The following is a 26936-nucleotide window of genomic DNA, read 5'->3' as shown; positions in this document are numbered from 1 at the left end:
AAGTTTCTGTTCTCCATGAGTCGACATTGCCAACTGACGTGGTCGATATGGAAAAGATATTGTATGGTGATAGAGAGATTATACTTCTTGCTGAGTATTTCAAAACTGACTATCAGACTTAAGTCTAACAAGCAGATTGTCGGTGAGGAGTTGCAGAAATCGAGTAGAAGTATTATCAATTTCCACGACAGAGTGCGAACGGGGATTTCCCCTTATGAATTTACAGATGACTGATATTAGAAATAGACTAAGTGCTGAAACATTGTCTAACTTGTTGTTCATCAATGTTAATGGCCCACCGCTAGACAAGCTCAAAGTACACGAGTTAGTTATTTCTTGGCTGAAGGATGGACATCATTCCGCTGCGGATGATTTACCACGAAAATGTTCTGGAGGCCAACAGGAAATAAACCCGATTTCAGATTTGTTTTAAGGTGGAAAGTTACGAGTCATAGAAAATGTATACTTGTATTAGTAATGGCTTATTTGTGTTATTCAACTTTGTACCTATTTTTTAGTAAGTCTTTTCTTTGCTTTAGGCAAATTACTTTGAATAAATATTCATAATAATTGCAATTATGCATATTTGTAACTTAAATTTAACGTGGTGTTTTAGTGATTACACAAATTACAATTATGAGTATACTTTATGGGGATGCTCTTAGGTAGGGTACCCGGGCACATTTATAAACTATGAAAAACTGATTTTTCAAGTTTTTTCTGAGAAAAATACTGTGAACTGAGAAACCATAACTTTTTCCATATTGTACAGGGGTATTTTCCTGCGAATAGAAGTTTCTTTTGGAATGCGTTCAGAAATTAACACTTGCAAGAATACTCTCTTAGTACAAGTATATTTTAGGCACAGACTAATTTCCCTCCACCTCGAACTGTTTCAATTTCCTCATTGACAAACACTTTACCATTTTATATCGTAAAGGTCAGATCCACCGTTATTGTAACAGAGTGGTGCTTGAGCGATTGGCTAGAAATTCAAACTCCGATTAGTGACAATTTCACGGTCTTGTTTTATTTCAAGTGTAAACTCTTTAGTCAGTATAGAAGAGGCCGTGGATCGTGTTCAGAGTTGATGACGATGGATTTTGGTTAGTCAGAATAGGTCACAGTGGATGAGTGGTTCATGGTGGGTGGTCGGTCATGTTGGGTCACAGTGGGTGGTGGGTCACAGTGGGTCATGGGTCAGAGTGGGTCACGGTGGGGGGTGGGTCAAGTTTTCATTGACCCACGCCAACTCTGCTGCCAACACTGCTTCCAAAAGTGGTTTTCGAGGATGCAAAAGTTGAGTTGATTTTAGTTTAGCGTCCCTTTCAGCAGCGAGGCTATATGAGACGTGGACCTACTGATTAACGTGGAATCCGAACCACATGAGCTCCCGCCGGGAATCGAAACCGGGTCTCCCACGCCAAAGGCGCGTACGCTAACCGCTTAGCCACGGAGGAGCTTAAGAGGATGCAAAAGTGTGTATAGTGTAATGGTGAATAGTTTCAGAAAATGTAAGTGTTAAATTGATTTTAAGTATGTAAGTTATTTCACATCTCAAAACTTTCGTAGTGACCCTCGTATTACAGATTCAAAAATGTATTTTTTCCTGTAGTTAGCTCCTCTAAAAACTCATAAGACCTTATGCAGAGTTGTTTTGACGTATTATTAGTGTCATACTAAATACCTTACTACTGCAGGAAACATGTTAGTCGAGCTCTTTAGTATGGTACTAATCACGCGTCAGAACGACTCTGCATAAGGTCCATTGTCTCGAAAGCCTAGTAGTAGTATAAGTCCTATTGCTATTATTACAATTACAAATATCAATATCCAAAAAAGCCTCAAGTTCTTTTTTTATCTAGAGGTTCTCATCTCAGTTAAGTAAACAGAAACAAATGAAAAAGGGAAACGGAGGCCTTCAAAGTAAAACGTAGGCAAATTCACCAGTGTTTAGAAACATATTTTAAAATCACGCTCGACTCTATTCACAGGAGCTAAATACGCGGTTCTGGTTAGTTAGAGGTATCAGTTTTTCGCCACGTACCATGAATATAGCAGAAATCAAATGACTGTTACTGGCCGTCTTCGTGGCCGTGCGTACTAGCGCAATGTGCTAGTAATTATAATGCTATTGGCGAGGGTTCAATTTCATGTAGAAAGTAGGGATACTGAACTCACAAAAGCCGTAACAAAATTTGTTTTTAAGTAATGATTATGGCGGCTAAGCTACAGAAGACGTCGATGATGAGAATGAAAGAAATATTGGAATAAAAAAAGTGGGAGGAAGCGGAACCCGGAGAAAACCTACACACACGGTTTGTTTAGCACAATGCCCACTAGCTGGTAGCTGGTTGGAACAGGGTGAACCATTAAATTAACAACGCTTCAGTATTATTAATAATAATAATATGTATTAAAAGTTTTAAAGTTGCCCTAAAATTTGGCAAACCTTACTTAAACGTAGGGATTTCGGGGAAGGGGTTCCGTACCTTTAAGAGACACCTCTGCAACTACCCAAATTGAAATGAAAGCTTTCCACGAAAGTTTCATGTAGAAAGTATTCTAGTGTACGTTTTAAGGAAAATAACTGAATATCATTAAACAGTAAGGCATATAATCAACTAACTTGTAGAATATGCAGATGTAATTATAAAAGCTTTGCTTTAAAAATATATGCACAGACCATAATTCAGTGAGCTCTGAAATACAAAGTAACAAAATAACGTATAAGATTCAGTCTACAGGCAATTGTTACTTAAAGATGGCATACACTATTTCGAGAATCGAGATAAGACGAGAAATGTTTACGGTACTTTTCGTCTCGTCTCGATTCTCATCTCCAAAGCGAGACAAATTGAGTTAGCCCTTTCCCGTCTCGAATGTAAAATGTTAAGTCTCATCCCGATTTTGTTCGGTTTGTTTTCGAATCGAGATGAGAAATTCCTCATGGGCAACATTAAACAAAACCGAAATATTTTTGCCTATTATCGCATTTCTGCTTGTAATGCTATGACCTGATCCTAATTTTTAATCTAATTTTTTAAGATTAAAAAATTCTTAAAAGATTTTAAGAATTAGATGATTTTAATCTTCTACGAAATAATAATTATTATTATTATTACTATTATTATTACTGAAGATTTGATAGTTCAACTCTTGAAATATCAGAGTATTCAAATATTTGAATATAATAAAACGTGTCAACGCCGATCAATCGCCATCAAAATTCCTATAGTAAAAAAAAAAAAAAAAATTGCCCGACGTATATTCGATCGAAGAACCTCCAGATTATTGGCCACGAGCGTTGACCACTAAACCACGATCACTACGCAGTAAATGATTCGTCTTTAGTCTGGTTACGTTAAGTTTCTTTGCCTCCACCTGCTTAGTTGTACGTTATTTTCTTCGTTTCAAAAAGTCTTTCGTATTTCTTTTGTGATTATATAAGTGAATAATCTTCGGCAAAGTTTATATTAATAACATGAGTTGTTCTTAGACCTTTGGTTCATAAGTTTGTTTCTTCTCCACACGAAACTACAGATATGATAGATTTAATTCTCATACTCTGCATTTGTTTCAAAGCAGTCGCCATACCTGGTCAAAGTCTTATGTCCGCCACGATACATCAAGTAGTTTGGAACAATGAAAAAATAAGCGGACTCTTGAGTTGTGTGTTTTATGTGCCTTATCTTAGAAAACGTAAAATTTAAGGAAGAAATAAAATACTTAGTTCTGGGGAGAAATAGCAAAGACTCCTTGAAACAATTACATAAAAATAAAATCTGCGTTCCTATTTCTAGCTACCGGTCACATAACAAGAACTCTTTTTACGCAAATCTCCACGCATTTTCATCTCGTAATTGAGATGTCTCAACTTACGAGGTCAGCGCTCGCGAATTCGGAACTCATGCTCCCTCGACCGTATTTCAACGAAATGAGCGTAAGGTTGAGTGACTTTGATGTAGAAATGCCTGATAGTTTGGTAAACGTAATGTCAAACTGATAACTTGAGTGCTTGAGTGTGTTAGATTGCTGTGATCATGAGGGCGAGTGCATTATGTCAGACTTTATGTGTGAGGCCGATTGAGCAGGATATCGAAGTATTGATGTGAGCACGAGGTTAGGTTTATGTGAACGTGAGGTGGAAATCGAGAAAGATCGAGTGAGTGTGATGCCGGATTGTTGTTGTGAACGTGAGGTTAGATCGAAGACACCTTTGCTCATAACTAAAGGCAAAAAAATATTCACCACTAGCAAATTACTGAAGACTAAAAACTTTTTTTTTGTTGTTTGTTTGTTTGTTTACAGTAAAAGTTGCCATATCTGTACTATATATCGCATTGCAAAACAAATAACGAGAGCAACATAATACAAGGTATCCTAGTGGGTTGTGACATTTTGATATATCACTATGTGAACAACAATGTATTGCTGGGGAAGCTATGTGGCTTAAAGTACTCAGCATTCTCCGCAGTTTCATTAACCATGACTTCGTAGCCAGTGGAGTAATCCTAGACTCGTATGTTTTTGAAGATCACCATACAGTTACTGTAGTTTCCAGACGATATTTAAAGATGATTCAAAATTTTCTGAACTGCGATGACTGGAAATAGAAAATAACGATTTCTGGTTCCAATACGATTTAAAAGACATTACCCAAGAAATCACAACAAGGTCACGCTATGTAGAGTTCTGCAGAACTTGCAACCCCACAACTGTACGGTTGTCTTTAAAAAATGCACGAGCTTGGGATTGCTCCACTGGCAACGAACTCATGGTCACTGAAACTACAAAGAATTCTGAATACTTTAAGCCGCATAGCTTCCTCACCACCACATTGATATGCATACAATAACAAACTGTCACAATCTACTGGGACGCCCTGTGTGAAGGAAATTCATTCTATACACTAGCATCAGCTTCATTTTCGGAATGAGAGGGAGTGCTGTAATTTTCACTATATAACTAAACTATTGCTATCATTCCAAAGTAAGTGATTAACATGCAAAATTCAGAAAAACTAGCTAATCTTTAATTAGTTTTGAAATAAGTCGTAAAAAATATAGTTTACTTATGTACCGAACACTTATGAACTGTATCACCACCAGCGAAACGCATGCCTCTTTACTTAATTTTTTTGTTTGTTGAATCAATGATTTAGAAACGAACGAGCCGTTTGGGCCAGTTTACAGCAACTTTATGTCGCCCCCAGAAAACAGAAAGTTGCTAAGCGCCACTTTCCTTGATTTCCAACTAAGTGCACATCCTGACGTACCCATTTCATGATTAATGTTGTGCAGAAACGAGACAAGTGGTAGGAGACAATATGAAAGGTCTGCAGTGAAAACTTAAGTCTAGAAGAAAGAAAAAAATCGTAATTAATTAGTGTTTCATCCGTTTATGTTCTCAGAAATTTGCATTTTGGCGCTTGGCACCTTTCTGCTTTCTGGGGGCGATATATTATCACATCCTCTCTACGTCAAAGTAATTAACCTATTGTTTCAAAGTTAGTACGGAGATATATGTACATTTACTGGCGACTGTATTAAGGAATTCGAAAAAAAGAATTACCAATGTCTGTATAAAAAATAATTTATTTATAAAACTTCTCTAAGTTAATGCGTTATATATAACAAATATATATAAAATTACGTACGGACGTACCCTTTATTTATTTTTTTTTATAATTTATTAAAATACCTTACATATAAATACGAATAACAACACATGAATAATACAAGAATTAATACCAATGGATCGTAACACATCAGTACACAGTCAAAAGTATATAATATATTGAGGAGAATACATTTAATATTGCACTCATGTCATCCGTTTCTTACACTTTGAAAACTTCTATTTTAATTATGATTTCATCATTCATCAAATACCCCGTAGATGAAATATCCAGGAAAGTGATAAATTCTGGATAACCAAAGCCTTTAGCATTCACATCATGAACGGGTCGCTGGAAAGAAGCTAGATCGCCACGAGCAAACACAACATCTTTGAAGTGGTGTTCGGGATTACGTTGGTTGATCAGTGTAAAGCAAATCTTTCCCGTGAACGGCCACTCGAGGCAATGATCGTACTCACCTTTCATAAGATGTATCAACAAGGCCATATAACTATGATCAGTAGGTGAGACATTCAAACGCGCACAAAATTTGTATCCAAACGGTGACGTATAGAAGCCATGACTGTAATACATTTTACCAGGGTTATTCATCATTTGCATATGCTTATGCGAAAATTCTTTAACATGCCAGATATACACTCCGTTGCAAATTTTGGATGTGAGTTCTTCCACTAAATTATCAGATACTGGCGCAGGATTGTGAGGAGCTAACTGAGAAAGTTTAGCAGTTATATTGTCTATTTGAATTTCTTGAACGCGGCATTTCTGTTCTAGCATTACGATTCGTTCAAACATTGACTTTAACAATCCTTGGCAGTTTGGGCATTCTTCACATTTGCAACTACCCACTCCTTGACCATCTTTATTCAGGGCGTCATCCGTTTGACAATCACCATTGCTTGCGACACAGTTTTTAGGCCTCGAATCCCAATAGCGTTGTGCTTCTTGCGCTTTTAAATCCATTTGAGTTTTGTACAATTCATCTAGCTTGAAATTCAGCTTCGTATAGGCCTCCATATGTAACTGTAAATACAAATTAAGAAAGGAGAACGTAAAACCACCATAATGTCATACGACAAATGTAACTCCATGATGACCTTCACACGCAAAGAGAACGTACAGTTACTTTAATGTAGATATAGACACTCTTCACAATGTTTCTCAGTAAAGTACGAAAGTTGTATTGACATCAAAATTTACAACTTTTTCTTTATATATATATATTAATGAAACTAAGACCGAGTTTCGTTAGTACTTCTTGTGTCAAAACTAATCAACCTTCATTTATCAGCTGCTATTTGCAAATCGTATATGTTATTTTGGTGCGTAATATAGGCACGTGAAAACATTAGAAAGTTTTACCACTGCAAACATCACATTCTATTACCCAAAATTAGGTTCAATATATAAAAGAATCCAACTGAAACCTTACTTAAATGTAATTCCAAAAATGTACCATAATTGCAGAAAGAGCCACTATTATTACGTTCAAATTTCTTTTAGGTACAATGTTGTATTTGAATCTTAAGGTAACAACGATCTTCAAAATGAAGTTCAAATAAAAGGTACAAGCCACAGTACTAAAGTTTCTCGTTCCAATTCCTTAAACTAAATCACGTTGTGCTGCATTATTAAAATTAAAAATAAACTAATCGCTCAGCAAATCAAACCGATTTTTTTATTATAAAACTACGAGAGGGAGTCCGAAAATATGTTTCCCCAGGCGACTGTGGACAGAGGTGAGGATATAAGACCAAAAGTAGCATGTGACATTAAAGATCAGACGTACCTCTATTTTTCCACGTAAGTACTACGTACAATGAGAAACTTATCATAACCCTTCCCGGAAAAATTCAGGGCTCTGTATACAGAAGAAGCGTCGAACAGCTTCCGTGACTTCAGCATTACTTCCAAAGCGCCTGCCGCCGAGTCTTCTTCAAAGCCAGAAACAGATGGAAGTCACTGGATGGGAGATCAGGACTGTATGGCGGATGGGCAAGGCGCTCTCACCCGAGCTGCAATATGGTTTTTCGTTGCCGTCGCTGAGTGTGGTCTCGCATTGTCATCCAACAACAGAACACCAGATGTGACTTCCGCAAGGCGGTTATGGATTTCTGCTCTCGATACACTTTGTGCCCATTCATAGCGGATAACCGCTCGCACTTCCTCCCTTGATCACAACGTTAAAACGCGCCTTCTCTCTATAGCTACCAGGCTCAGACTGAGAGACTCGTCTGCTTTGCACAGGTGCTGCGACGCCATCTGCAGGATCGCGGGCGAACGATACCCACTTGTGTTTGGGTGTGTTGCGCGTGCAACCTCTATCTTCTTTTCCGACTGCTGTTCGCTTTCATGGGGAATACGGGAGGAGAAACTCATTTTCGGACTCACCCTCGTAGTATCTTGTGATAGTTCCGCCAACTAACCATTTGGCTTCATCATACGCTATCTGATGTCTTTTATTTATTTTTAATTATGGTATACAATAGGCAAAGCTTCTATAATGAAGAATAATGTAGTTATTAATTAATATTTTCTTGTGAAATACAAACAAAATTATAAGGCGTTTCTGGAAAACTTTACCGAAAGAAAACTCATCCCCGAAAGTAAACAACCCGTTGTAGATTTTATCATAAGTAGCATGCAAGCAGTTACTGCATAACACGCAGAGTTTATTTAACATGCACATGCAAGTTTATTTAACATGAGGTGTATTTTTTCAGTATAATGTCTCTTTAGACTAAAGCAGATGGATAATAAATGAAAGTAAATTACTGCGAAATTAAATTTTTGTGCTCTTCCACTGGGAATCGAATCCGGACCACGTGCACCAGAGATACAAGCTAACCACCACACCAGATGCAAACAGTTAGCAAATATAAGTAAAATGTAAATTACGTCTGGCAAGAACACGTCTTGTCCGTCAAGCAAGATTGACAATTTTAGAAAGAGAAAATAATGTTTTCTTTATGCTAGCGTCAATATTCGAGAAGAGAATTATGCTCGTCCAATAATATTAAAAATTTCATCCATTATTTATTTTGGAAACAAGAAATCTCGTACATTTCTTCTTTCTCTGTCAAAGAAGGGAGTTCTAAAATTTAACAATAGTAAAGAAAGTATGCAGCATGTATGTACAGTCCGCAGCAAAAAACCTGCAATATAAGCATGTAAGTTTATTGTGAACCTACGCCTAACAGCCAAGAGAATCAACATAACGTCTAAGTGGCACGAATCACGCCAGGGGAAACCTCGGCGTCCTCCCCTGCACACTTATTTTGAAGCAAAAGACTTCGTAGTTTCATAATAAACTTACATGCTCATGTTATAGGTTTTTTTGCTGCGGACTGTACAAAGAAAGAAAAAGATAAGTTAAGTTCTCACACCTATTAAAATACTAATATTATACAGAGCGAACACTTCTTCATAGATAAGTGTGAGTCGTCCATTTCCAAACGACATCTTGTCGACCAAACAAAATTTTCCAGAAATCGAAAAAAACGTTCTGGAGCTTCAAATGTTTACTAATATCAGCTTTTTTTTATTTTTTTATTTTTATTCTTATTTTTTTATTTTTTTTATTTATTTATTTATTTATTTATTTTTTTTTTTTTTTTTGCAGAATTATTGATCAGGGACAAATAAATGTTTGCTAAAAATTTTAACAAAAACTATGCAATAGTTTGAAGGAAATATCAAAAAGTAATTTGGATTAGAGTCGTTTTGGAACTGTTTAATGGACAAGATACCTTTTCGAACTGTACGAAGCCATTTTGTTATGGAGATAAGGCGTTCCTGAGACAAAAGTGATATAATGTTGTAATTATTTGTTTATTATAATGGGAACAGGATAAAAGTAATGGGTATAAAAGAAATTATTGTTGTAATGTCTGAAATAGAACGACTTACGAACAAATAATGATTGATTTGCAACATTCTTCAAAACAGGAGATAATATTATTAAAACCAAACGAAATTCCTTTTAAAACTTCACGAAACTAAACTAAAAAATAAAATCGCGTGATCAAGGCTTATGCACACTGTAAACAATAGTTTCTAAAGATGATTATGTGTGTGAACCATTATCTCGCTGTACTTATGCTGTATATCCCAAATCCTCCATTCTTCCTCCTGCATCACCATTTTCTGTTTCTTATTCCTCTCTAAAGGTATCATCACATTTGCTATCCTCGTAGAATTTCGAAGAAATATCATGCCAATTCGTTCCAAAATGTAGTTGAAGCAACCGTCTGATATCACCTGACTTACCCAGATCTGCTCCTACAACAGGCCCCTTACTCATTAATGATTTTTCGGTGGAATATTTTACGTGCGAGATCTGTGGTTATTCATCCATCACAGAATTAGATCATACATACACCAAATTGGATGCAATTTCAATTTCACCAACAATGTTAAAGCACGTTGGAAGGCATAGCGCAATACATGACTCAATCTTCTATTTGGGTGGACAACAATAGAAGAATTACCAACCGTTACGAATAAACATACTGTCCTTAGAATGTATTGTGTTATGAGAAAATAATACATTTTTAAATTATCTGAATCTAGCTGTGACTTGTGGACCACAGTAGCTTTGAAATTGTTTTTATTTACACACTACAGATGTCTAAAGGACAAGAAACCGTTTGTTTCTGTAAATTTTTAAAAGATTTTTCTTCCTACATCTTGCTTTGTTGGACGTGGACAATGACATTTCCCACATTTGAACGTAATTTGCACTGCTTATCGGATATTTTAGATCTATAACGCGTATGTAATATGAAAGCTATGAATACTTATTGATCCAATGGTGCCAATATCTCAAAATCGAATTTTCTTGGATAAGATGCCGTTTGGAAATAGACGACTCATATATACACACAACACGAGCTTTCGCAAAATTTATAAAGTATGTGACTTGAGTTTTCACTATTTTCTAGTACGTAATTCATTTTTTATATTCACGCTCGAGGTTTGAGTTCTCACGTTCTACCTACTTACCCGATATCTGCTATTAACGTGGGCTCTGAACTACGACTGAGGCTGGAACCCACTGCAGTTGATGGGTGTACAGATCATCATGCAAGCACAGGCAATTCTCCACACACTATGTCATATCCTAGGAAACTGGCTTACAAAATCACGCCACCGGTCCCAACATTCAAGTAGGATTCCTTTGTTCCAACCACTACTTAAAGATTTTAGCTAAACTACCTAGTTATTTCATAAATATTGTCAAAGATTTTAACCGCCGTTTGACTACCTCGGTATAAGTGATTGCTGCCATCTGGATACCGTGGGCGATGAATACCTGAGCCATTCATGCCACAGTGAGACACGTAGAAGGAGAACGTGTAACGATGGAATGGGGCAACTACGAGAATCATGTTGCAGTTATAGTCCTACACAAGGTGGACACAGATTTTCGCCACCCTCAAACTCCTGCAAATCACCGAACGATTTGTTCACTGCGCCATCCAGCATTTCAATGAAACGGGAAATATCAATAACCGGCAAAATAGTGCCATATATCGTGCACAATGAGAACATCACTGGCAGTTAAAGCCTAGCTGCAAGGATTCAGCGAAATACTGTCAGGACTTAATCAATGACGTCCCGAGAGATGTCTATTTCGAGACCAACCATGTCACAAGTGCTCAATTACAACTTAAGACTCAAGAGTCTACAAACAACGTATAAGTCACTTCATGACTGATGCGTTATGCCAGCAGAAAGAAGGGGAATGCCAAACGTCTCCTGAAGCGTTACACAGGGAAAGTCAAAGGACAATTCTCTTTTCCAACGAGAAGCTGTTCACAGTTAAGCAGTCCTTTAATGCTCAAAATGACCGTATGCACACATTATCCCAGTGTTTCCAGGGTGCAAATGTCCCATCACTTGGAGTATGAGCTTCAATAAAACAACACAACTCCATTTTTGTTAACAAGGGGTGAAGATATCGACTACCATACACCAAACAGCAGCATTGGAGCCTATTGTAAAGTCACTAAATACCAGCATGTTCCACAACCAACAGTGGGCCTTAAACAGGATTTTACTCCCGCGCACAAGGCACGGTCAACACAGGAGTGGCTACAGGATTGCTTGAGAATATAAAAGTACTTATGCTCATTAATACAACGGTATAAGTAACAATTGACCTAATTAAGGACTTGGAAATTACGGTCACGGATAAACGAGATGAAACTTGGAATATTTTTTTGAAATTATCACTTCAGAAAACTTGCAAATTATATCCTCTAAACCATGATTTAAAACTTTGCAATATGCGTGCGGAGTCAGAAAGCCAATGCAGAAAAGTTATTTAAGTAGGTTAAAAAAATATAATCTTCGGAAAGGTGGATCAATTCTCATTGGATCGACCTGGGACAAGGTAAGAACCACTGACGGACTTTTCTTTTCGCGAATTATTTCACTTACACGTTTCCTAGGTTACAAAAGGTAGGTACATGCTTACTAGTAAAATATGTATAAACAATAACATGTATAAACAATATAACATGTAGCTTTCTGTGGAAAATAGATCCAAATGTGGCTTAAAAGTTGTGAGTGATATTAAGTGATATAAAAAAAATAATGAGTATGTAACTGATGTAAACAGTAAAACTTAAATTCTTTCACATAAACGACGCTATGTGAATAGTGTACGCGCCTTGAACGTAGGAGACCTGGGTTCGATTCCCTGCGGGAGCTCATGTGATTTGGATCCCATACTTAACTGTAGGAGATCTAGAAAGTTCTCGTCGCTAGGTTGGACATAGTTCCACCAGTCGCTAACAGATGGCGTAAAGCGGCTCAGGCCCACAAATCAGGCCTTTACGCCAAGTGGCTTGGTTTGGTTACTGTAAGGCACGTTTCATGCAGTTTCGCAACTGAAAGGAATGTTAAACTCAAATCGAATCAAATCAAATTCTTTGACATCCAATGTTAAAACACATTTTTGACATTTAATGTTAAAACACGTTGTATGTGGCCGCTGAACTACTAACAACAATCTTACGTTGAAATCGTTTCACTCTTTTGCATATTACCAATTATAATTTTTACTCTGAAGTTCAAAGTTAAGTGTATAAGTCATGTCAAGAAACGAAGTACTAGTACCGAGATACGGAAGAATTTTTGAATCTTCAGCTCTTCTATTAAAAATCGCAGTAAAAAAAAAAAAAAAAAAAAAAAAAAAAAAAAAAAAAAAGATATGCAATCAGTTTATTGGGAGGTCTTATTTCAATTTGAGAACAAAATGTGTTTAAGAGTCTTCATCCCGGCGAAATTAAAATACCGCTAATTTTACAGTAATTATGTGATATCTTCAAATAGATAAAAGATAATTGAAATATGGAACAAGAGCGCCCTAGACAATATTATTTTGCGTGAGGTACCGTTATCACAAGTCACCTACTGGCTTTTTGTTTTCAGCTGTTTAGAAACGCGAAAATAAATGCCGATTTTCAAAATGGCTCAAAATCGAAAGCAGATAAGTGAGTCGTGATAACGATATCTCATGTAAAATAATATTGTCTAGGGGGCTCTTGTTCCACATTTCGATTATCATTTATCTATTTGTCTAAGATATCGCATAATTACTGTAAAATTAGCGGTATTTTAATTTCGCCGGGATAAAGACTCTTAAAAAATGAGTCATTCTACATGTGAGTGACTTAACCAGGTGAATAAAAATAGCACAAAATAAGTGATCAAAATCGTACAGACGCAATCTTTTTAATAATTTGATTTTTAAAAAATACCTGTATGTTAATTTTGTCTTTAAGTAAACATGTATCGAGAAGCCCCACATACCAAGTTTCGTGCTGAAGCATTCTGCAGTTGAAAGAAAGATTCACCTTCGCCCGTCATAATTAACTTGTGTAAGTGAATCCGTAAAGAAGAAAGCATCCCCCACATAACAAGTTTCATGCATGCTCAACTGTTAAAATAATAAATTTTTCTTACACCTTGTTCCACATTTGCTCTAATGATCAGTTCATGTAGTCAATGAGTGATAATACCTAGACTGATTCTGAGCCTTCAATGAAAATATTAGTGAACATTTCATTGATCGGTTCAGCAGTCTTTGAACTGGTAACAGTCAAAACATGCATTTATACATACACAGCACCCGATAAGCTTTTAGTATTGTTAAAATTGTTCGAATGTTTTTCTTGTTTTTGTCTGCTAATATTCAAATATTTATTTCCAAGTGTATTATTCGTTATCCAAATCAATGCCATTCCATTTCTTAGTTGCAATTTTTAAAATTAAATCTACAGAGTTACTAAAATTCGATTAATGAACAACTACATTTACTTGGTTTCACTTATTACTGCGTTACTTATCTTGAACCTTTCACTACAAATACATCTACAAAACGTATATGAAAATTTCTTGACCAGTGAAGTTCCATACTTACGGATAAATGTTTATTTAAATTAGTTGCCATATGATTTCCTAGCTCTTCTCGAGGAACTACGGCATCACAACCAACTTGCTTGAACTCACATGCAACCGGTGCCTTGTCGCATTCCTCAAAATGAGTATAGATGCTGCTACCAGCAATAACGCTGCCGCAATACTGGCAGGACTTCATCACAGATTCTTCAGCTGTTTGCCTTGGCTGAAACACACATTTGTACGTATGTAAATACAGGAAACAAAGAAATGAAATGTCTGGTTTAAATTCCCACGATTATGCCCTGTACGTTAAAGAAGAAACACACGAAACACAGACATCCAGTACACACTGTTACCTTTATAAGGAAACGTAATTTACGAAACATTAGATTTGAATTTGTTAAGTACTATTTTATTATGTCCTCTCTATGGATTTAAACTGTAAAAAAATACTATTACTAGTTTATATTAAGCCGTGCCTAATGCTATATAGTCAGCATTAAAGCCGTGCCTAACGCTAATTCTAAAACTCGTGTCAACTCTTTTGATTATACCGGACTCTGTTTGTTACATGTATTCTTTGCTTTATTTATTTATTATTTTTTATGTTGTTTCCTAATTTATTGTATTTGTGTTTGTTTTGTTTTTATTTCGTGGTTTATACATATATTCGTATGTTAATCTATTTGGTTCACGTGCAAGTAACCTGCATCGAAGTTTATTCACAATCTTGTGATGAGTGAGTTTGGCCACACACACACAGTATATCTGCACTGTCTTTAATGTGCAATACTTCTGTATTTATGTACCATTAATAATTTCCTGATTTCTATGAACTTTTAAATTTATCTGTAACTGCTAATTCTTAGATAACGTTTGCCAAGTGGTACAATTCTCCGAAGTTCTAATGCCTGTCTGTATTCTTATTCTGGATATAGGTTTGTTTGATATACTTCAGAAACGAATTCTATTTTTAAAACAAACTAGTGTTTTAAAATATCACATTAGCGACTAAATAACTCAGAATAAAATATTTCACGAGAGAAACAGCATAATTTTCTGTAATTTTTAATTTGTTACAGCAACTCTCTCATAATATAACAGTTGATAGATGGGCTGTGACATTATTATATTCGCTTAAAACCCTATTTGTACCACCGATGGATCCTCGTTCACCATTTTAGTATATTTCCATATCTAAATCATGATGAATTCTTATTTTCTGTTGATGTTATAGCTTCATTAAGTCACAGAATTTCACTCTGTATTTCAGAGAATACTAATGATGAAATAAGACAAGATTGTGTTGTATGTTTTCGTATGTTTAATAATAATGCTAGTATTTCCAGTATGCTATCATGTATGCACGATTCAATAAATTGTAATTGCGACGTGCATGAAAGAAATATTTGCACTAGAACAATTTACTGTGATTCGAAATATTAAAGCTATTGTAATATGTAGTCTGCATGAGAATTAAAAGAAAATAAATAATTATTACTGTTACTGACCCAAATGTGATGGAATTATTCATCCGATTACGTTGCATCACTCTGTATTTTCATTACACAGATCGATTGCTTGAGGAAAAAAAATGAAATCTAAGCCGGTTATGTCGGCTAGACTAAAGGAGACTGTGATAATGTGAGATGGATGAAATGGTAGAATGAACAAAATCGAAGAAAACGGGAGAACTCCGAGAAAACCCACGCACGTGGTGTTTGTCCGCTACAAAGTTCACTTGGCGCGAGACAGCATCGAACGAAGGACCCGATTGTTTGAAGAGTTGTATGCTATTGTTGCAATCATATACTGAAGTCACGATAATATGAACCAATTTACTGACTACCTAAACTGTCATGTGATATGCACTGTCGATATATTGCCGTGCAGCATCAACTGGGTGTCTACTTAGGTTGTTAAGGTTGTGCACTAATCAACCTTACTTCATGAAGATTCTTTCCTCTTTTCTTTATTTCTGAAAGATTAAAAAAACTTTTAAGTTGAATGGCATAACTATCTTCTTATTAATTATTATACTTCGTGTATCGTTTATATATCTACTTAGCTATCCTGAATCTGTCACTTCGACTGCTTGCTGATTCAGCTGCTATCAAGTTTGAATTTACCTGCTGCTATCAAGTTACAGGACCATTGTGAATACTAATGAAAAAAAAAAAAAAAAAAACTGTCTTCTTTCGCACGCTGCATAACCTTCAAAATAATTTATTAATACAGACGACGGATTAGAAATGTGACATGGAATAAACTTAATTAGAAAAGTTAAATTTAAGGATGAATTTAAAAAACTCGAATACATTTAAACAATCAACTTTAGATATTTCTCGTAAACAAGCGCTTTTCCGAATTTGAATCCGAGTCAGCAAAACGAGAATCACTCATATAAAACAATTTATTCATTCAGTTTAAAGCGAATCCTACCTTTACTAAATTCAAAAATAAACAAGTTTTAGGGAAAAAAAAAAAAAAATGAGATCTTGACAAATAATTAGTTTCTAGATCAGGGGTCACAAAATTTTTGAACGGCCCACAGTAGGGCTAAAGCATTGAATTCTTGGCAAAAAGTAGGAATGCGCAATATGAAGCAGAAAATTGTAAGAAAACCAATTAGTTCGGTGTGTGCAGTGGCTACAGTAATGTATTCAATATGAAGAAGAAAGATTTGGATATAAAATAAATTTACAAGCAAACAACAACAACAAAAAACAGTTTTTAGGTGGCACGCACCACGATGCACTATATGAACATGTCTTTGAAAGTGTAAAAGAAGATCCGTGGACTGAAATGTTTATGTTATTTCGACATTACTTCATCAAAAATATAGTTTTCATCACAAACGGAAATATTCCTTATATTCGTGCCTAAATTATGTAACAGATTATATGATTGACATAAACACACGCGTGGACAATATCCTTTGATTTGACAATTTACGATTGGCTTACATTCTTCTGCATGAAAGGAGGAAGTAATTATTCAATTTACAACTGAAGAATAATAACACTAAAGAAAATTTCTTGCTTCTCAAAATTATTAAATATTTCAAAGTTGTGGAAGATTCGTTCTGACAATGAAAATGCAAGAACGCTTCAATACATAAAAATTATCTCATCGCAAGTTCTCGTTATGAATATATTATAAGATATATTAAACATATGATTTACATGCATGGTAACCTGTTCAGGTTGTTTCATATATTGCATCGTGCAATACGTGGGCTCATTTCAGGGCTTTGATTGGAATACTCTTGAGCTGGAGCGAGCGGAAGCTCATTAAAGTTGATTCCAATATCACTTCTGTGCACGCATCTCAAAAAACAAACCACTTAATTGATCAACACCAATTTTTATATGGTGCTACCTTATGGTTCGTAGATTGTTTAGCAAACACTGACGTTTCAAAATCTCGCCACTATTAATCAAATATGGTTGACTAGTGTTTAGTTCTGTTGGTGAATGCCAGAGAAGTACGGCTAGATGTTAGGAACAAGATGGGGCCTGGGGGCGAAGCCCACATGAAGGTCTGGGGGCAAAATTCCCAGAATCGACTTATATACAACTCTGTCAGTGCATGCATGGAGATCACAAGTCTAATAACCTAACACTTGCTCTCGCATTCATCCCAGTTCAATTCAAAAGCACTACATCCAGAATGAGTTTTTCTTCAAACATTTTCATATGCTACATTTCCCAAAAGTGCAAATATGTACAGGATTTCTCTTTGCATACAGTAAGAACAATGTTTCCGCTACGACATATTAAAAAATCACAGGCATATTATGCCACATTTTCTATTAAAATGCCATTCTATCGTTTGACCATAGTTTATATGCTTTCAGTATCACAGCATTTTCTAAATTTGATATTAAATTGTACTATTACACATCACATCAACATTCTAAATATACAAAACGATACATACATGTGGATCATGTCACAATGTTTACCAGCCACTGTATATCTTTACGCAGTGTAGGGTTAGTCGCATTTATAGTCACTTCCTATCTTCTGTTACTAAACAGCTCCTCTCCGGCTTCAGTGGATAACCAAGTTTACATATGCTATGAGCTCATTGTAAGCTGCTAGCACTTCCTTTCCTGCACACTATCTTATGTGTACACTATTAACATTTCATTATAACAAATTATATCGAGTCAATCCTTTACTTCATTTTCAGAGTTTTTGCCAAGAACTGCCTGGTTTGGTCTAACTGTGCGGCCCCTAAATCGAGTTTTCGTATTTTCTACGAAATAAGCACATTATACTGAGCTAACTGATAGTTTGGGTTTGGCAACACTGTATGTAATTCTCCAGATATACGGTCTACAAGAAAATTTTTGATTAAAATATATTGAATCTTTTGATAAAAAAAAAAAAAAAAAAAAAAAAAAACTTTCTTAGCTCGACAATGGTCATTACGTCTACGCAACTACGAAAAAAAAAAAAAAGTGTTTTCTTACAGAGAATATTACTTTAATATGTCTTTCCTTAGTACATAATACATAGTGTTAAGAAATTATACTTGATGGTTTGTATTAACCTATTACGAACTTGCTAGTAATAGGTTTTTACAGTACACCTACCTGAGCTTTCCTGTACTTCATTGTTTATCCTTATATTCAAGATTATATCCAATTTACGGAACTTGATGCTTTCTCTTTCAATTTTATTTTGTCATATAATTTCTAGGATTTACTTTTTTTTTTAATCAGTTTTCATTAGGAAAAGAAAAACTAAAAAAATCGTTGTATCTCGTTAACAACAGGCAACAATGAATGACCAACAAAGATTTTTTAAAAAAGAAAAAAGTTGATTATGAAGTTTGCTTTCGTTTCTCAGAGCACTCAATGAACCTCCATAATTTATTTTCTTACACAAATTTACTTACTGTTAACAAGCAGAGGAGCTGTGTCTTATTAGCACGCCTATGCAATATGCGAGGAACGTCAGTGTTATTCACTATAAAGTTACGATCCGACTTCAATTTCACGATCCTTTGCCCATCGTACCAGCCGAAGACCGAAATATTTAATAATCTCTGGCAAATGGAGGAAACAACGATGTTTTCTTACATCGTACTCAGAATGGAGGCGTGCCAGTCACATCAAAGCTGAGGGTGAGGCATTCCTGGAGAAAATCACCACAGGGAGCGAGACGTGGTGCCATCACTACGACCCGGAAAGCAAACTCCAAAGTTCACAGTGGCGTCACCCCACCTTTTCCCCTCCAAAGAAGTCCAAATCGATTCGAACCTCAGCGGACAAGGTCTCCACCCGCTCCAAGTTCTTCGACATTCGGGGACTATTCCACATGGAATTTTTGGAGCACGGACAGTGAATGCCGCCGGTACGGAGAGACGTTGCACAATCTCCGCTAGTCCATCAAGTCCAAACGTCCCGGGAAACTGTCGTCGGGTGTAATTTTGCTTCATGAGAATGCGCAGCTGCATACGGCCAACGTGACGCAGGGGACTTTGATGATGTTTAAGCAGGAGGTTCTCCGTCACCCGTCCTGTACCCCTGTCCTCTCCCTTTGCAATTTTCACCTGTTTGGTAAACTGAAGAAAGTTCTACGTGGACACCATTTCCACTCGGACGTTTCATACAGAAGGTGATGTCGTGGCTTCGCCGGCAGCCCAAGACCTTCTAGTGGAAAGACATCTAGCGGCTCTGTCACAGTGGACAAAGTGCGTCGCCGCCAGAGGTGATTCCTTTTAAGGTAGGTGAACAATTTCCCATACTTGTACAGAGTGACTACGAATTAAATGAATGCTCCTCATACTTGGTATGAAACTTAGAGCTTCATTACATAAGTTCCACCGGAAATCGTATTTGGGTGTCACGCGAAGATCTGAATTTCATCGAAATGTATTTTACACTCAAATTATACAGTATAACATACCAAACATGATAAAACAAAATAAATGAAGTCTAACGCTATGGAAATTTACCTCAAAAAGGCACTCTTGAACATGCTGCTCCAATTCAATTGGAGTTAATCTAGCTTCACATCCAAAAGATACATAAGGGCATTCTACCTTCTGCTCCATGATCTCACGTCTTGTATAATTATCCGGAAAGACATCAAACTTCGTCAACGGAGTTCCATCCAATGGACAAACAGATCCTCGTTTCCTATGCAACAATTCAATTATTGTTAGAATTAGGATGAATATGCATCTGCATAATGAATATTACTACGATTTTTACAATACTATTCTATTTCAAATCAAAACTACCAGGCATCATTACACTAACCGTAATTAACTATAAGAAATTCACTTTTTATTAATTATTTTATATAGATTTTCTGGATTGATGATATATAATGAATTAACAAATATAATTACTTATTTTCCAAGGAAAAATATTAACAATGGCTAATTTCAGCTTACAAGTTGTTTGAATAAACATAAATATACCTCGTGAATATTAATGATGTTTGTATTCACTTAACCACCCGTTCAGTCAATCCACACTGTTTCAACAACTACGTCATCGTTTCCTTCACTACTTCTTTAATGAATTTTACGTTGCCTGACATTTCCAGTGCAGCAAAGCTATCTTATTACTTACTCTTAACTAACTAACTTTACTTTTGAAAGAGCACACTGAAGGATTAATGATCCTTGTTATCTTTTCGTTCTCCAGTTATTTTTATTACTGGGTTCAAATTTAGGAATGAAAGCCGGTGTACATTTAAAGTGTACACCAAAACACGTCTAGGCTTATACTGATTTTAAGAATTAACTTACTCTACAGAATAGGAATGTTACAGCAATATGATTCTTCAAACAACATAAATTCCTTAAAAGAAGCCGTACTGAAGAAAGCGACACACCAGTCGCTGAAACGTCTACGGTGAAAACTGACAAAACGAGTGATAGGTACAAACATCATTAATATTTATTATGGATCCAATCAGATAATTGAATATCTCATGAAATTACAGGATAGTTTCAATCATTCCTGGAGAGAGAATTTACGTTCGTTCAAATATTATTTCTAACGGTAAGTTTATTTTCACAGTTATAATGAGTGTATATATGGTCAGTATACGATATTTATAAAAGTGTAATATTAAACATATAAAGTTATCGACTATGAACATGCTGAAAATCAATTGCAACCAGAAAAGGCTTGCAACGGTTACACTTTTCACTTCGACCGACATATAATTTCTGGTCTCCGAATTCTTGTTTCTTTCATGCCCAAATCCATTCTAAATTCAAGTTTTTCCCGTTATCATTTTACATTTACGTTAAGTTAAAAGAGAAAGGAAAAACTATAAGCTGTTTTATAACGGAGAACAGCAGCAAAGATGACTATTCTAGTCAATTTTTATTTCATATTTAGTTTACCGTCCCTTTCACCAGCGAGGCTATATGAGACGTGGACCTACAGTTTAACGTGGGATCCAAACCACTGGCAGGAATCAACCCGGGTCTCTCATGCTAAGGTGTGTACGCTAAACGCTTAGCCACGAAGGAGTTTGACTATTCTAATCAAAACTAACTATCTGGTAATATCAAATTCTGTTACCAACCATAATTGCATCACTGGTTTTGAGGTTTCCACTTCGACATAATAGCTAAGGAAAACGAGTGTTACTGATGTGTTGGGCTGTGGTAGAGAATGTATGAATTGAAAGACTGATTTAGCGAACTGGTATGTTTGCGTAAGAAAGAAAGAAAAAAAAAGCGTGATAGTTATAGCTCTGGAAAAATGACTATCGGAAATCTGAGTACCCTGAAGAATTTAAGATTTGCAGATGTTTCTTTACACGTCCATCAACAGATACTGTAACAGAGGGACCACTGAGAGCCGCCCGAGATAAGGTAGATCGCGCACCGTGAGAAGGCAGAAGACCGTGACAGTAGTGGCGGCGTATATTCGAAGGAATTCTGTTACGATACAAGCAGTGATTACTCGTGAGCTTAACAATTCTAAAATGTCAATATTTAGTGGGCTGAGAGGTGATATAACACTAAAAGCATATAGCGAAGTACCAGTCTCTCATAATTGCTTATAGAACGCAAGGAACATATTATAGCATAAAAAAGGATTTTACTGGAATTTTTAATATTACTATGTAGACCAATATTGTTTCAAAGACCGATATTTCGGATCGAGTAATCATCATCAGGATCAAAAACAGGCTTAAATCATACCATCTAATGAGTTCATTACATGCTTTGTTACAGCACCATCAGTAGAAATAAATTATATGAACTTAGTACACAAATATAAAGTGGTGAGTACGATCACCAATTACAGTAAGGTCATCAGACTCTTAGTCAACATCCTACAATTATATATCTATGTACACAAATGAAGTCCATTTAAATAAAAAAATAAATACTTACACATGATGGCGTATAAAATGAATAACATATCATGAACTGCACTTAACTACTGTTAACTTTTTTTTTTTTATTTATTTATTTATTTCTTATTACTGAAGATCTCCAAAATACTAGCTTCTTCTGGGAGGGTCCCTGTAATCGGGGTAATTTCATTAAACAGAAAACATCTTAGAAAGCAATGTTGCAATATGAGCAACTATTGAAGATTTGAGATTCCAAAGCTGTATCTGATGTCGCAGAAGGGGTCAGCCACAAACCACGAATGACCAACGAGCAAAAATAATGAGAAGAGGCGTGAAGAATGCAAGGTTTATAATGGAGGCGGCAGGTAAACAAGGTTGGCAACCACTGCTGTACATCCCAGGGCGCTCATGCGAAAACGCCAAGGATCCTGAGAAGTCTCCATCACACTTGAACAGGGTGGAAAAAATGATTTTGTTGATTTTCTTTAAAAAATCATTTTTGTTGATTTTTTTTTATTTAAATCAAATCTTTCTTCTCGCGTAATACAAGTCACAAACTGAAGATAAAACATTAGGAATTAATATTAAATGTTAATTATGCCATTTAAGTGAAAGTATTGGGATTGAATTTTGAATTGATTGCCAGTCGTTAACTTATTTCAATCCCAAATAGATGTGCAAGGGTTCGGAAAGAAACAGTGGGGGGGGCACTTTTTTTTGGGGGGGGACTGTTTTTTCTGCTTTGCTTTTTCCAAATTCTGCTTTAAATTGATAAAGCAGGTTTTGTTTCGCTTCTCTACAATACAAAAACTAATTTAAGTAGTAGTGGATACAGATAATAATACAAAACATCGAAAATAAACATGAATTTCGAAAACATATTTCAAACAATTTTAATTCTTAACACATTTTTATTATTAATCCCAAAAAAATTAATCTATGTATATAATAAGTTGCAGTTAAGTTTTAACTTTCATATGCATTATAAGAAATATTTTTTATTGTGAATTAAAAATACAAAAACAAGGAAAAACTGTTACATGACATACAGAATTTATTGTACTGTGTGTATGAGTTCAAACAAATAACACATCGGGAAGATAATAATATATTTACTGAAAAACGCACGAAACAAATTTAAGTTTCGGCGCCGTAGCCTTCTCAAAAATAACATGTTGTTCTCTTTGTTCATTACGTATATCAAGTGGCTCAAGTGGTACAACGTTGGCTTCGCATTTGGGAGGTGATGGGTTCGATTCCCGTTGCCGACCATCCTGACTGGGGTTTTCCAGTATTTCCCTCAGTCCTATCAGGCAAATGCCGGGATGCTACATATTAAAACAGGCCCTGACCGATACCTTCCCAAATCCTTTTCATGTTGTTGTTAGATATCCAGTATAAAATAGCCTCTGAGCTGCATCTGGTGATTGTTAAATAAATAAATAAAAATCACTCTCTCGTCAATCTGTTGTAGCCTATAAGTTTATTATGTCTGACTTCCGAGACTTTCATAAACATTCGTACTAGAGTAACAATGAAAAATAATCAGTTTTATTACAATTCAACGTATTACTTTAAAAGACTGAAAAAAAAATGCAATCTTTGTATGGGACGCTCAAAAATCACCTAATTTGTTAATGCACCTCTTGCTTCCGCCTTTGCTACCCCTGCAGAAACTTCTTTGAAATGGAACAGAATTGTTGAAAATGTATTTTCTATTCATTTATTAAATACGTAATAATCTGTTACCACCTATCAGGTGCTTCGGACCTGCAAAATCGGTAAAAGTCCCAAATTCTGTAATGCACTGACTGTTCCTTAAGCTTGTACGAAGTACTGAGTCAGGAAAGTACTGAATTTTCTGTTCATGGATCATATGCGTAATACTGTTCATCTGAGCGTTTGGTTTCCAAGACTCTGGAATATATAACCACTATCATGGTTTACCCAGTCCTGAAGGTTTCTGAATTTTTAACAAGAATTCAACATGTCATTACGGAACTTTACCTTATATATATATATAAATATATATATAAACTACGAAATACATTTAAGTCAAGCACAACAAACATGAGTCCGTAGTTAACTTTTCCGCTTCTATTGAGAAATCCGGGATCAGTCCCGCATTCGACCATTCCAACAAAAGTTCTTAATTCCATCTGTGAACGTAGAGATAGTGCGATACTGTGATTCCTGACTGATTTCATTTCTTATGTTTTAAATTGTTGTTATTACTAATTACCAGCAATGACGGATTTGCGAAAGGGGTGAGGGTGGGGGTGTCTTTTGGACTGAAGCCTGTTCTCCGAAATTACGGAATTTCTAAAACAAACTAAATTTTAGTTACGTCTTTACTCAAACTTCAATCTCCCCTCAAATGACAATCAGGTATTTTTTAGAAAAAAATAAATAAATAAATAAATAACCATTAATAAGAAGAAAACCTCCCAAAACACTTACTTTTCGAAATCCGTACTGATTATTTGTATAAAATGGTATTCAAGGTTGCATCCGGAAGATTATTGCTACATCATTACACAGCTACAGTGTAACAGAAATGTGAAAGTATGCTCTGACGGATATATTGAAAAACATAAGTTTAACTATGTGCTAGAAACTACGGTACTAAGCTCTAAGAAATAAAACACGAATACCTAAAAATGAAATGATCTAAAGACGAAAAAAATGTCGATAACTCAGAAGTTAAAATAAAGTTATATAGCCTATAAAATTGTTCTCAAATACTACGTACTTAATGTTTAATTCATAAAACATGTGCTCCATCCATCATGATGGTGAATTCTAGAGGGAAATATGGCATTTAGGTCATGAAATCTTGTTTAACTATAGAGTATAAGAAAGCTATTTAGACAGAAAAATCACGAAAATGAAAAAAGCCAAAATTTCCGTTTTTTCCTAAAAAGCCGGCTTTTATGTGGAAAAAAACATCAATTCAAAAAAGCCGGCTATTTTGCATCTCTAATCCCAATCAATGTTTCTTAAGCACTAAGGAAAAAGTACGGCGACGTTTATCAACATGACTTTTCACAAAAGTTACTCATATTTGGCAGGGGCATACCAAAAAAGAACTAGCTTGCGGCACGAAATACATATAAAATACGCAAATTTCATCTAGTTATAAAATCTAAAAAAAGATTTAAGTTTCGGAGAGGGAATCGGATCCCTTTATAAATACCCCTTATTATCTGGGAACAAAGAAACAGACGCGTACACAAAAGAATTTTCGTCTTAAATGTCCATGGTGATTTTCTCGTTGGAATAGTTAACGATTTAAAAACCTTATGTTACGATGAAGCATAATTCCTACGTTACCCGTTCAAAACGGAATTTTCCCTAATCATCCTCTGCATAAAACACTCGTTTTCATACTGTGTTGTACATACATTTGCATCTTATTGTATTATGATTATCTTCCATAATTGAAATAACACAACAGAGGCTGGATTTTACTTATTTTCACTTTAAATTAATTTATTTCGGAATTTGATTTAAATCAATGATTTTTATTTAAAAAATCAAGTGATTTAAATCAGACTAATTTAAATCAATCCACCCTGCGCTTAAATGATATTTTGGTTGGGTGTGTCGTACAATGGCGCAACTCAGCTCCACTTCTGTAAAAATGGTATTAAATATCGGCCAAGAAACAGAGTTAGAACTTGTTGCAAAGTCCTTGACCATCACCATGTTCCATAATGAGCTGTGGAGCTTCCAGCAGGATTCAGCACCTGCCCAGAAAGAAGAAAGAAAAAAACTAATTTTACGTCCCATAGTTATCTTTTCGGCTAAAGGATACGGGTGATTAATGAAAGTGAATGATTATGAAAGAATTAGTGGAATAAGAATATGGGAAGAAACGGGGGAATTCCGAAAAAACCCACTAGTTGTCCACCACAAATTCGTGCAGGCGAGGATCGAATTACAGACCACTCGCACTAGATGTGAGCACTCTACCACTGAACCATCGTACCTCCCCACAAACCAAGGATAACACAGAAGTGCCCTCAGGGTACTGTGTTTGACTGTATTTCACTAGCAGGCTAGCTCTTTAGTAGCCCAAATCTCAACCCACAGCACAGGTTGTGTCCATCCCTGAGGGCAGTGTCTGCAGGAAGAGTCATCTAAACATTGAGAATCTCAAGCGTGCTTTTTTCTCCCACAACAGTAAAGGGTTTTCCGACAGAGATCGTGCCTGCCACGATTGATTACTGGCCTCAAAGACTTAAGGCCTGCCTGTGCGAAGGCCAGAAATAGGCATTTCCAGAAGTTATTGATACTCTGCCTTGGCAATACCTTTAAATTCCTCACATCCAAATATTATTAAATTAGCTTTACAACTGTTTCCATATTTCATCGCTAACTTTGTAACGGAACTTTTGATGTCCCTATTTAAAAATAATAATAATAATAATAATAATAATAATAATAATAATAAAAAGAAAACTCATTTCAAAACCTGGTATCTTGATCTCTCGTTTCCCGTCCCTTCTCAGCAACAAAAATTGCTACTTGTA

The 26936-nt window shown here is 35.7% G+C and overlaps 1 protein-coding gene across 3 annotated transcripts in view; it reads right to left on the bottom strand.

Annotated features, from left to right (window-relative positions):
• The window catches only part of LOC145680456 (TNF receptor-associated factor 6-like), a 71800-nt gene that overhangs the window by 33200 nt on the left and 11664 nt on the right, over positions 1-26936 (bottom strand). For 2 of the 3 annotated variants that reach the window (XM_081751007.1, XM_081751005.1), the window contains 2 exons: positions 20024-20207; positions 14073-14276 (listed from right to left, as the gene is read on the bottom strand). In XM_081751007.1, the coding sequence (XP_081607133.1) occupies positions 14073-14276; positions 20024-20122 (303 nt within the window). In that variant the 5' untranslated portion in view covers positions 20123-20207. Of the gene's footprint in view, positions 1-5577; positions 6665-14072; positions 14277-20023; positions 20208-26936 lie in introns of those variants that run through there. The other variant, XM_081751006.1, reaches the window with a different exon arrangement.

This window comes from Thermobia domestica, chromosome 3 (assembly GCF_964235325.1).
Source record: "Thermobia domestica chromosome 3, izTheDome1.hap1.1, whole genome shotgun sequence".
Taxonomy (NCBI): domain Eukaryota; kingdom Metazoa; phylum Arthropoda; class Insecta; order Zygentoma; family Lepismatidae; genus Thermobia; species Thermobia domestica.
This window is presented reverse-complemented; position numbering and strand designations above follow the sequence as displayed.